Genomic DNA, 13,831 nt, shown 5'->3' on the forward strand with positions numbered 1-13,831 from the left:
CTCATGACAAGGGTATAGTCTGCACCCCATTCACATTTGACTGCAGCAGCAGATAAAAAGTTACTGGTGGACATTTAAGACATCTTCCTGCTGCTCTATTCTTCAGAAAAATTGCAAAGTTTCTGTTTGCAATATATTGTGGGTGCTTGGAATTCTGTTATTGCAAGTCAGTGTCACACTGTCCTGTTTTTCATATTAAGATATCAAGAAATGACAATGCAAATACATGTACTATTTCTGTCAGACCTGGGCCTATATGGTGATTACAAACAGTGCTGCTGTATGAAAAAGTCACGTAGGTAAACTTCATGGCACTCCGTAAGCTCAGAAGGTGCCTGTGCCATAGTTCTGGTAGAAATTATGGTGTCTGCAGCATGTACTAGGAAGCACAGAGCAATGCTTGCCTCTTCTCTCTTTTGATAGTGTAACTTGTGGATTTTCCATGTAAATGTATTTACCTTCAGCAGTGCATACAATTCAGAAAACTGTCATACAGAACCCTTTTAGGCCTCTGCATGGGCACTGAAGATGTTTGTTTTAAGGCTGCTGACCCTACTGAATGAGGCGAAGCGGCTCTTAAAGTCATGTGTTTGAGACCCTAACAGTGTCAAACTAGGACCAGGTGTCTTTGGTGCAGCTCTTTATTGGAGAACACAGATTATGGAGGCATAAATATGCACAATGATGAGTCTTACCACAATCCTGATATCTGATATCTGAGTTTCAGAAAGCAAAACTCTGCACCCCACTCACTAAAGGAAGATGGCATGATGATAGTGCCCCTTGACTTAGATTTAGGGTCTACTCTGAGTTCAACTGTGAACTACTATCCAGAAACATGAGCTGAAGCCATATGAGGTGACCAAGGCTTACAATTTGAGAGTGGAAGTAGGTTGTGGCGGTCCAGGGACCTTGTGGATGGTCACAATGGCAAACTAAGGGGCATATCATCAACGAGGCGATAAAAAATTATCGCCGCTTTTGCGTCCGTTTTCGGACGAAAAGCGGCTATAATTTTATCGCCTAATCAGCAAGGTCACGCTATCGCGTGAAACCTTGCATTAGCGCCTGTATTCTGAACGCCCAGCTTTGCATCTCTAATGAGATGCAAAGTGGGCGTTCCTGCCCTGACATAACTGGGGAAATGTCGCTAAGCGACATTTCTCCAATTATCAATGGGCACGCTAACCTGCAGAGTGACAAGCAAAGTAGCGATAACCTCTGTTATCGCTACTTTCCTTACGCCTGCTTCAGGACTGACTTAGCCATGATATCCTATGTAAGGTGGATATCATGGCTAAGTATGCCTTGCCCTATCATCAAGCTATCACCAAACTTCGTGAGATTATCGCTGGATTTCCAGCGATAATCTCACATTTGGCAGTTAGCGCTTGGAATTTTATCGCTTTTGAGATAAGCGTTGCTAATAGCATGCTATCTCAGCGATAAAATTCCACTTTACCCGGTGATAATTATGCTAGCGCTAAGTGCGCTTAGCGATAATTATCGCCGGTCCTTGATGATATGCCCCCAAGTGATTTGCTATGAAATCCAGTATTTGTAAAGCACAAATAATTACCCAAGGGTGTCAAGGAACTGGGGGCTGTCGAGAAGATTATGCAAGATATTGCCCAGAGTCACATGGTGGTGGGCTAACCTGCCACCGGTGCTGGGGATAGGACCGTGAGCCCCAGTGTTCCAGAGACAGTCGCCCTGGCAACTGCGCTACACCACTATTCCCTGCTATTGCCGAAGTAGGTCATTGCAGCAGCATCCATCACAGAGAGATGCTTGGAGGAAGGCCTGCACTTATACTATTTTAGAAACCGATAGCACCAAAGATTACAAATACAGTGAAATTCAGTGCTTTTTCAGCAAAAACCAATCATTTGGGGATGTTTTATCTGACATACTAAGTCTGAAAACAAGAAACTCCAGATATATTTCCAAACAATGCAGTTTCTGCATAGTTGTAGCTTTGTGATTAGATCAGTGAGTGTATGTACTCTGAAGTGTTTGTTTTTCTTTGATCACACCTTTATATGATATTTAGTTTTCTTACCTGAACAGTAGAGCAATGCAGTCCCAAAGCCAGAATAACTACTAGCAGTAGAGAATCCATTTCTGAAAAAGAGAGCAACAGTTTGTTTATTATTTAACCATAATCAAGTTTACATTTTTAATGTTTGTTCTGTTGGGCCATTAATGTGCATGGTTTCACTAGTCTTAGAACTGAAATATCTATCAATGCCATAGACTTCCACAAGGTGCAAACTCCTGACTTTGCACATTATGACATAAAAGACATCCTAGTTGTGTCCTTATAAGCACACTACTTAAGTGAGCATGTGTGCTCCTGAGAATGCCCATATCGAATTGTGGTCCCCATGCCCCACTCTGACAATGTGATGGAGTGTTTCCATGCATTATAGCTTTGTATAGTGTCCTTGGGAACCATGCAAGCCTGGCTTGATTCCTCGAATGCATGCAAACTGGTGAGGTCCTTCTTGCCCCTTGAGTGACCGGTGTATTGCCGATCAAGTTGACACACCTATGGTATTACAATCTGATTCTGTGCTGGAGGCTCTAGGCCTGCTTATTCAAGGGACAGTGTTTTCAACTGACAAAACACATTTTGCAACCCTTCCTGAATTGCAAATAAGAGCTGATGTCAAGGAGGCATCTCTCTTCTATTTGAGAGTCACATAGTATCCCAGATGTCTTTTCTATCTGAAGACATTGTTTTATTGAAAGCAGACCCTGTTCTTTAAAGGGACAAAGGTTGTTTTTAAAAACAAAATTGCCAGACAGAAAATATGAAGACAGGGACAGATGTCTGCTGTCCCTCCCAAGACTCCAGTTCTGAATTTTCAGCAAATCACAGGCAACACAAAATGCCTCTTCTCTTAATTTTCCCAAGGCTTAAAGTTATGTAAACGTCTACCAATATACATTTTGGTGCTCCAGATTAAACCATCAGCAGCATCATAAAACAAAGCCCAGTTTGCTATTTGAACTTGTTGGTTTGTGAACAGAGCTTCATAAATCAGAACATCAGTATATTTATGGTACAGTGGCAGGTGAAGCGATCTTTAAATTCACCTCACAGCCCCATTCTAAAGCCACTGGTAGGTAGACAAATTATGCCCAACCTAACATAATTTTCTCTTTACTGGATACCCCAAATGGTTAGGGGTGGGTGGAATTTGCGAAATTCACTTTCGCAAATTATCGCGAAAATGTTAAAAATCTCCGCAAACACGCGGAAATATAATGCGAACATGCAGAAGTTTTTTTCCCGCCCGTTCGCAGTATTTTCTGCATGGTCGTGGCTCGCCAACTTACCCATGTGGTTGTTCGCAGGCGCGGCCATCTTGTTTTCAGTTGTCTGGCGGTGCATGATCGCGAGAAGAAAGACGAGATCGCGCGACGCATGACGTCACTGCGGGCGCGAACTGCTGCGAGACAGCGCAAATGGCTACCAACAATCCAACATCTCATGGAGAACGCGACCGGATCGGGAAAACTTGTCGGCGAACGCGGGGATTCAGGTAAGGCGATCGCGCGCACGCGAGAATGTATTATTTTACAGTGCGAGCAAGAAACAAATTATCGCTAAGCTGCGGAATGCGGAAATTTTGACATTTTCGCTCTTTCCGCGGAACGCGAAAATGTCAACTTATTGCAATTTGCGCGACCGGAACTAAATTTTAACCCAGGCCTACAAATGGTGAGGTTTAGGCTTGTGGAAGTGCATGTTTTGCATGAGGCTTGTCATCATCTAAAAGAGGAAACTCCCGTCAGTGAATCCACACAGGATCCCCTCTGGCGTTCAGTGTTACAGCAACTGCAAAGCTGATGTCGTAACACAAAAGTTTGAAGTTCAAATGACCGTCCTGCAATATTTGTGTTTCAATGCAACGTTCTGGGCCGTGGCTAGTATCTAAAGGGGACACAATGTCATGTGTTGAGAGAGCCTTTTTGGAACTGTTATAACATATTTCTGGCTTGCATTTTTCATACTCTATGAGCAAAGCATTTATATAACTGTTTACTGTAACTTAGTGATGCAATAACAGGTCTTGAATGTTGGGGACTGGTTTCCACCAAGCAACACATTTCCCCTGGGAGAATCCAGTTTACTTTAAAAAGTGTAGGATGCACACACATATTTACATTTGTGTTCATTCACAAACACCAGTCGGACTCCTTTCCACTCTGCAAATGGTTAACGATTTCCTCCAGCATAGGGCTGACAGAATACCCCTTACAGGACGGTAAAGAGCACAGATTAGCCCGGCATTAATTGAAGTTGAGGGGAAGAGCAACGTTTACCCTGCAGAGGAAAACATTTGTGAGTTTGCCCACAGAGCTGCATTCTCTCTTTGCAAACTTCACTTCATTGGAGAATTCTACAGAGGGGTAGCAGTCACTTGACATTCCCGGTATACACCTAGAAACTTGCACATAGCTCACCCTTCAAGTACTACTTCTGTGAATATTTCTAAATAGTTATAACATTGAAAAATACACTCAAGCAGAGGCCTGACTCTCTGTCCTTACTTTTCTGTCTTTCCTTGTGAATAGGGGCCTATGCATGCTCTTGGACTAACTATGCACTTGTCTGAAATTAAATGTATCAATCCTAATTCAAAGATACCGTTCAAATCACCTCAGAGTATAAATCACAATATTTCATAAACAAGTTAGCCCCTCTCAAAAATATTTCCCAAAAGTTCTTCAGTGTCTTTCATAGATTGCCTTGAGTTCTGCTGCTAACATAACATGTTGTTTTTAAAGGTTCTCATTATTGTTGTTATAAATATTATTAGTATAATTAGTATTGTTAGTACTATCATTATTATTGTTACTATTTCAATGTTACATATGACTTGGTTCTATGTGGTCTTTAATCACTTTAGAGATCTCAACAAATACTGCTACATTTCCAGCAGCAAATAGGATATTACGTAAAGTTCCAGTGACAGGCAACCATTTACCACCGTCTGAGATAGTAAATTACCACTGTTCTAGTTCTCCAGCTATTAAAGGAACCAGTCATCCCAAAACTGTGGCAGAAAGATTTCTTAAATAATACTTGTGTGCCTGTGCTGCAAAACATTTTCACTTTCAGGAGTTGACATCCTTTGTGCTAAGGTAAGGCACTGCTTGGTGTAAATTCTTTTACCACTGTATCATGAAAACAGGTTTCTAGAGGTGATTGTGTGTGATAAGAATGAGTGTGCATATTCGTTATGTGTCATTTCACTGTGGTAGTTATGTGTTATGTAGCTTTTTGGCACTGACCACTGTCAAAGTTGATAAAATAGCTCTGCTCCAGCTCTTTAACTATTTAAGACATCAGACAGACTCACACTATTGGGGAAACTGTGTCTTAAATTAGCACTTTGAGTGCGCACTCCATGGGATAAGGTCCTTGGTTTTAAATGAACACTTGGCGATGCTCATGTTATACCATACTGCCCTATGGTGATTAAATTGTTTTCTTTCAAGGAGAAAAGGACTTTGTGAAGCTTGCAAATTCATAAATGGATGTTTCTTCATCCTCAAACTCAGGTGGTTCACCCAGAAGTAGGCCAGCTAACACACTACTACCATTACCTGAGTCTGACCAATTACTCTAATCCTCCTCTTGTCGTGCTTCAAGTATGGTATAATTCAGTGGTATAAAGTGCTGATTAATTTTGATCATGTTTATTTTTACCACATTTTGGGGCAAGAGACTGATCTTTCTCACTGTGACAACTGCACCAGCTGTACTGAACACATGCTCAGCAGCCACACTGGCTACCTTGCAAGTCAGATAGTTTATTGCCAGCCTTCTAAGCACTGGTCATTGACGCCTCTTCCCATACTAATACACTAATGGGTTTTGATCAAATAGTCCTCCGTTGGGTCATCCATATAGGCCTGGACCATCCTCTCAATAGTCATAGTTGCTCCACGTTTCTCGACCTCTTTTGCCGCTGCTGTTCACTGGACATAAGCCTTGCCTTTAGAAACCAATCATATGAAGATTTTGGTGTCGATGCTCCCGATCCTGTTGTTGCGGGTGTTTTTGTTGTTGGGTTTGGCTGATGTGAGCCAACAGCACTGCTCTCAGGCTCTAAATTTGAAGGCAGCACCACAGAACTTATGACCTGGAGGGGTCGGCCTCTAATTCCCAGCCATTTTGTTTCTATGTCACTGGCTTGCTCGGCAATCCACGTCTTGTAGTTTGAAACATCCCTCTCTGAAAAAAGGAATAAAAGTGGCCAGTAATTGTTTGTACTGTGGATCAATAATTGTGGCACAGATGTAAAGTTTGGATGACACAATGGGGCTAATTCTGGCCGTATCTGTTTACTCTTTCCGACCGCCTCATTACATTGCTGGCGGTCGGAAACTAAACTGGCCAGTCATTCCGGCTGGCTTCTGAAGGGCTCAAGGAGCATGTTGGCCAGTCAGAGGCCGTCCCGTAATTCCAAAAAGCGGTCTTTCCGCCCTTGGGATTCCGATGCACTCTTTCTGGCAGGGTTTCCATGCGGGCCTACCCGATATGCCACACAATCTAGAAAACCCACCCCTTCCACAAAAGAAAAAGGGAGGAGGTCAAGCACTAACATTTCAGCCAGCTTTGCTTTGTACAAATGTGTCGTGGGTGGTTGCGTTCATACTGCCCCTCCTGCCTAAACATGCCAGGAATAGTAGCCTGGATTTTTTTTTCTTTTTTAGTGGCATTGATGCAGGTGACATCTTGAGAGCAGACAGTGGTAGGCCCCATGTGCATCTCAGCTTAGAAGTCATTGTATGCTCTTGCCTTGATGTCTTGACCTGAGTCTTGTGCCATTGCGATGTTGCTGATGTGGGAGACACTACTGCACTGTTGATTTGTGTAACAAAAATGTCTTCCTCTTCTTCACTTTCCAGTGTGATTGTATTGGAATCTCTGCTCAGCCTTTCACCCCCTTCACCAATGCCACTCACAATTTTTTGGCCACTAAGGTGCTCCTCCCACTGGATTGTGTGGAGTTTTCTAAAATGGGTTGTTTGGCCTCTGGTACCATAATTTGGCCTCTGGTGCCATAGTTTGTACCGAGGTTTACGCCGACTAACACTTGCTCTGCAAATAGAGCATATGGCAGTGTTCGGCTTCTTTTTGGTAACCATAACGAAGTCCAAAACTGAGGCGGTCCCCTTTTTTGATGCTGGTGCCACTGACAATGTCAGATGAACTGGCGGTAGATGGGTTTTTTGACGTTTGCCTCTCTGCAGTGCCTACTTCTACTGAGGTGGTTGTGGATGTAGGTCACTGCTGGCAGTGATGGTGGTAGTGGTATCTGTGCCACATTCCTCAGAGCAGGTTGAGATGGGGGGTAACGTCGGTCTCCACTGGGGCTGGCCTAACATCCATGATGACTGGCTCATCATCATTCTCCTCTTCTTCATCCATAACTCTAAGGCTTTCAGAAACCTTTGTTTTTCCTAACTGCTCCTGGTGTGTCTCACTCTGAGACGGAGGTAACATCTAAGTGGAATCTTGATCAGCAGAAGGGGGCTTTGAAAAGAAGATTGTGGAGTAGCTCCTTTTTCTTACTTGAGATCCGAAGACAATGGATCTTCTGAAAGAGGGGCTTCTTCTGCTTTCTCAACATGAAGTTCAATCTTCTGAACTGCTCGTACTCCAGGAGGAACCACTATTGCTGGCTCCGGCTGTTGTTGTCCACTTATCTGAGTTTCCTGCAACAAATGGGTGCTACTTTGCGAGAGAGATAAGCCCATTTCAACGTCACTGCTCGTCGGTGTTGCCATGATTAGACTGCCTGCCTTTGTGCCAGACATGGGCTTGGGACTACTTGGAGTAGGTCCGCTGGTGCGTGGGGGGCTACTACTAGCTTGCTCCCCAGAGACTGGTGAGGCATGAACACGTTTGCTGATAAATTAGGCCTGGACGATGAACTCCGCTCCATTTCGTGGAGTTTTTTCTTTTGCTTGCACTTGCCAACGTTAGGTTGGCTAGTGAGAGTGAGGAAAATCTAATCCTAGACCACTTCCCAGTGAGGTTTCTCAATGCAGGTGGTCGCAGATGGTCGCGACCACTCATGTTGACAAACAATCCGTTCGTGTTGAGGAAGCTGCTTTCGAGTAGAAAATCTACTTGAGTGGCAGAAAGAAGCAGTGCCCTCTTGCTCCATGCATGGTGCTGTTCACACTGAATTTCCAGCACGGGACAAACACCCGGTGCTAAAAATCAGCGCGAACGGCGTTACCTAATGGACTCCACCGCTTTCAGAACTCCATGTAGCGTGGCAGAGTTTTTTGGTCACTTCGCAGAGTTCTGTATAGTGGAACTCCACGAACTCCGACCAGGCCTACAAAAAAGGTCCTGTTTGGCACGCCAGTGATGGAAATCTGCTTTATTCTCATCTCCACAGGCCACTTTCTTGGCAGCACCTTTCGTTGGGGACATCATGAAGCAGTCAGTTCACAGTAGCACTTAGCTTTACAAGCTGAAGAGATGTCTGTGTTGTGTGGTCACACGTCACGTCATACGCATGCCTTTTATCTGGCAGAACTGTGGGTGATGTTGCAACTAAAAGCAAACAATCAAGAAGAACATCACTGAAACATGGCATTGTTCCAGTTCAATTAGTAATACAAACAAACAATGGGGTATATTCTCAAGAACGTGTGAAAACCATCGCAAAAGTTACTTAACGCAACCTCCAACATCGCAGTCTATCGCGGGACATTTACGCCATGTTAACGAAGCATTCTCAACACAGCGGCACCATGGGTTAGTCCCCAGATAACGCGTCAACTGACCGCGTAAAAATCAACGCCACGCCGCAAAAATGCGAAACGCGAATGCAGAAAAAGCTGCGATGAGGCCAAGCGCGATACAAAAATAAGCAAAAACCAGCTACAGGTCTGCAATACACACGGGTCAGGCGGGAAAAATCACCATAAAAGTAGAAAAAACCCACAAACAACTGCCAAACAACAGCCCAGCACAATGGATGTTGCCGTAGAAAGTACGGAGGAGAACCAGAACCCCACAAGCCCCCAGGAGGACCTGCCTGGGACTTCGGGGTCAGGGAAGGGCAAGGACAGGAAGAGTAGGAAGAAGCCCTTCAGTCTTCAGGAAAACAGGATCCTGATAATGGAGGTGGTCGAACACCATCAACAACTGTTCGTCACCTCCACAGTATCATTGGCAACTAAAAATGGACTATGGCAGTCCGTCGTGGACAAAGTGAATGCAGTCGGAGTGCTGAAGAGGACAATGGACGAGGTCAAGAGGCACTGGAATGATGTCAAGAGAAAAAACAAGCTGAAACTCGCCAACAAACGGAGGGCAGCAATGCAGACTGGAGGTGGCAGTCCAGCGCTGCAGGAGGAGCTGGACAAGATGGAGGAAATGGTGTCCACAGTCATCAGTGATGAGACGGTGGCTGGAGTTGGGGGACCGGACACCACTCAACCGGACCGGACACAACAGCAACAGGGTGAGTAACTTCAGGGACTGTGGGGACGGGGGGAGATAGGCACAATGGCACACATGCACAAGTAAGCAAAGCACATCTTCTGACAAACGATGTCCCTGACCCCCAACTCCCACCAAGACAACAGGGAACCCAAGCATGCTACATGTCAGCACAGTGCAAGTACAGAAGTCAAAGGCACACCGCATGAAAGGGATAAGAGGTAGCAAAACAGAGCAGCAGAGGCCACCTCCCCCCAATGCAGCACACACCATAACATGCAGAGCACATCAACAATGACAGCAAAGTGGCACAAACCGCAACATGCACACAACAGAAAACAGGACACAACTGGCGCATACTGGGTGTGAACACTGGCCAATCACAAGTGGCATTGCAGGGAAAAGTGAGTCGACAATGTACAACTCCAAACACACATCCGTGAAGTTGTCGAAATTTCCTCTGTCCCGCAGCAAGTAGGCAGCCCCTCCAAAACAGACATGATGTACACAGTCATGTAGTCAGTATGTGAACATGTACAATCCGACAACACACGTGAACACATTGTTAAACTGTATCTCCCCTTCACATTGCAGAGGGACAATCAACACCTCCTGCTGAGCAGTCCCAACCTCTCTTCTCTGATGACAAGGAGGACCACCACAGCTTTGACTCCAACGCCCTCCAACAGCTCGTGGAGAGCCTCCACAGTACACTTCCAGGAGCAGGGCAGCCCAGCAACTACAAGGAGAACCCACCCCCTGCACAGACCACACAGCAGGCAGCACCCACCCCCACGGCTGCCTCCCAGGACCCCTCCAGACCAACACATGGCATTCCAAAGCAGTGTGTTGGTATGCCAGGAGCAGCTGGCTGAACAGGTGCAGGTGGGCTTCAATCGCATGGCAGACAAACTAGATGCCATACGTGGGTGTCTAAGTCCCATCAGGGACCACTCACAGTCCCTAACGGACACCCACAGTCCGCTCAATGCTCTCTAATGAACCATACAATATCAGACCACAGGAGGTAGCCCGTAAACCACAGTGAGACTGGGGCAGTACATTATATCAAACAACAGTGTCTCAATGTGGAATTCATTGTAAGGACAAGTTATGCAAAAGCAAACCGTAAAATAGAGAACTTATTAGAGGAATAAATCCACATAGGGAAGACACAGGGAGACGGAATGTGTAGAGATACATATATTTAAGAATGCTCAACACATGATGGACATATTACGTCATATGTAAATATCATATGGACAAGAAGCACTGCGTGACATTTACTGGCAATGTAACCAACAAAATACTGTGCACAAGTGCTCGTGAAAATTGTGACCGGCGCAAGTGACACATGAAGTGGTATATACAGCGGTGAAAAAGGGGCGCAACAAAAAGAACAATGGTACATTAAATCTGGCGAATTTAGGGCATTCAAACAATTAATGTTGGAGGTTTTCAAGGAACAGTAGAGCAAATGCCCATGGCCAAAAGGGCGCCAAAAGTAACGCTGTTGAAGTCGACGGCGTTTCGGCCTGCAACGATCTAGGCCATCATCAGGACTGGTTACACAGACTTGGGGCAGTGCTAAGGGTAACAGAGAAACATATCTCAGGAAGAAACTCAATTAAAATGGACCAGTAAAAGGAAGAAAGGAAAATCGTGCAACGGAGTGGTTGCTAGTGACTACGGGCGGTGGTAGGCGACCGGGGGTGAAAGAATCCTAGGCAGCCAATGAGGTGCAGGAAAATGCGCGTAAGTTAAAACGGCTGGGGTGAAGGGAGGGGGAAAAAAAGGGTGGGAGGGGAGGGGAAGGGGAAGGGGGGAAAAGGATGGAGGTGTATCACGTAGGGAGGAGGAAGGAAAGTGAGGGATAACCAACGGATGAGGGGGCAACAAGGGAGAGAGCAAAGACAAGCAATGAGCAAATCAGGAAGACAGAAGAAGTAAACGAAGGTAAGGGCATCTGTAATGAACCATGGCTGACATTGCCAGAGTCCTGACTCTGTGACAGAAACGACTGTCTACTCAGAGTGACTCCAGCGATCTCGCCCGAGAGTTGGGACACATGCGGAGGCTCATGGAGACCATGGAGCGGGCCAATGCGGAAAGAGCGGCTGCCACGGCTGCACACCAGCGAGAGGTAGCTGTGTTCCACAATGACATCAAAACCATCCTCATGGCATTGCTGCCACAAGGCCTTGCGCAGATGCATGCTGCTGCTACCACCACATCCACATCTCTGGCCCCTGAGGTGTAACTGCCACACAGTGCTGGAGAAAGTCCAGCACCACCCACACGTGAGGCACATGAGTCATCAGAGGACAAAGATGCAGAGGATTCTGCCCTCGTGGTAAGAAGGACACAGCAACATTCATCACAGCCATAGGTCCGGCTTCAGCTTGGTACTGCCCTCTGCATCATCACCTTCCACTGTCCCCCGATGCACTCACCTTGTACCTCGCAATTGACTGCCATATGCTGTTTGATTGCCAATGACACAGCTAATAGACTGCGGACTGAACTCTTCCCCTCCCTTTGAACTTGTCATTCCCTAAAGGACTCTGGCTGGCCCTCCATGGGCAAACATTGTACAGTGGGCTTGGCATGGTCCTGTACTGCTCCAGATGCAAGACTCCACTGAATGTGCATTAAACATTCCGAATCACACAGATGTGTCGTGTCTATGGTCTTTCAAGTGTGGTAGTATGGACGAATGTTGGGTCAGTGTATTCCTCTGACGTCCATGTGGCTCATGTCGTTGGACTCGGGTCACAGGGTGACACATTTCCGAATGTTGTCTGGGTGGCGCAGACGCAGCAACAGCGAAACACGCATTTGTTACTTCCTTGTCCAGCCCAATAGGGAACAACGCCCAGAGCGCCGGGGTCATTGTTCATACCCTTACGCTGGACTGGCATACGCCAGGCCAGCCCACTCCGCTTACGCTTAGGGGGGGGGACAACAATGCTACATGTCCCAGATCTTCCCTGTAGGGATCTGCTGCTCACAGGTCTAGTTGTCAGCATGACAAAGCCACTCCCTCACGGCTTGTGTACACCCATACCACACCCATCCAGCACATGCGTCACAGCATATGATACCCTGCCAATAAAAATGGCTGGGCGCACGTGCTCGACGCCATTTCCAGCCTCTCTCTAGGTGTATCCGCGTGGTGTGCATGCAGGCATGGGGGCCCAGGGGCCTGCAACATCACATTCCGCAGGCCCAGAGGTGACATGATGGCGTCCGCACCACGATAGCCACTCATAGAGGGTCCATGTCTCGCGGGGCACAGACTTGGTGGCACTGGATACATTGCGGGTGGCACAGGCACACCGCCACGGGACGGTGACTTTGGGTGCACTGAGGTAGGGGCACCTTAAGTGCTGAGCGGGTGTGCAGCCTGCGATGATGCTCCATACTGGCGGTCCAGACTGCTCAGGTTTTGTGTGCCCTGCTGGACCGCAGTGTAGGCCAGAGCTGGCGGGCAGCGCGGGCCTACCGCCACGTGGCGTTGCATCCCGGATCACAGAGTTAGTGGCACCTCAAGGGCTGAGCGGGTGTGCAGCCTGGAATGATGCCTTGTGCACTGGTATGTCCTCTGCCATAGTGAAATAAAAACCCAGCATCAAATGTGAGACCTGGTGGCCTGCAGAGCGGGGCTGCATGATGTGGAGGGTGCCATGTCTGCGGGCTCTGGGCTTGTGGCTTGCAGCGGCATGTGGTGGGACCTCTTTTCTACACGCCGGTGGCAGAAGGTGAGCAGTGAGGACTGGGTGAGCTGGGGCGGGCATGCTCCGATGGGCGGCGGGAGGGTCTGGGTTGCCTCTGCCTGAGTGCGCAGGGGCGGGCAGGCGATGATGTCTTGTGCAATTGTGTGTACTGTGCCAGTTATGTATCTGGACTCTGTTTCAGATGACGGGTCTGTCTAAGATGTGTGACCTGATGAACTGCAATACATACTGGCACGTGGTGGGAGACACACCGGTAGCAGCAGGTGAGCAGTGTGGCCTGGATGTGCAGTGTCGGCACTCTCTCCCTCTCTGCCCCTCTCTTCTTCTCTCTCTCTCTCCCCCTCTCTTCTTCTCTCTCTCTCTCTCTCTCTCTCCCCCTCTCTTCTCTCTCTCTCCCCCTCTCTTCTCTCTCTCTCTCCCCCTCTCTTCTTCTCTCTCTCTCCCCTCTCTTCTTCTGTCTCTCTCTCCCCCTCTCTTCTTCTCTCTCTCTCTGCCCCTCTTCTTGTCTCTCTCTCTCCCCCTCTCTGTCTGTCTATCTCTCTCTCCCTCACTCCCTCTCTCTCTCCTTCACTCTGTCTCTGTCCCTTGATGTGCGCAGGACACATCT

At 47.1% G+C, this 13,831-nt stretch overlaps 1 protein-coding gene across 1 annotated transcript in view; it reads right to left on the reverse strand.

Annotated features, from left to right (window-relative positions):
* LOC146822010 (cysteine-rich venom protein-like) overlaps positions 1–13,831 on the reverse strand; it is a 280,985-nt gene that overhangs the window by 205,578 nt on the left and 61,576 nt on the right. Inside the window, exon 2 of the mRNA XM_085609411.1 lies at positions 2,063–2,124. Within this exon, the coding sequence (XP_085465537.1) occupies positions 2,063–2,122 (60 nt within the window). The 5' untranslated portion in view covers positions 2,123–2,124. The remainder of the gene's footprint in view (positions 1–2,062; positions 2,125–13,831) is intronic.

This window comes from Triturus cristatus, chromosome 6 (assembly GCF_964204655.1).
Source record: "Triturus cristatus chromosome 6, aTriCri1.1, whole genome shotgun sequence".
NCBI classification, from domain to species: domain Eukaryota; kingdom Metazoa; phylum Chordata; class Amphibia; order Caudata; family Salamandridae; genus Triturus; species Triturus cristatus.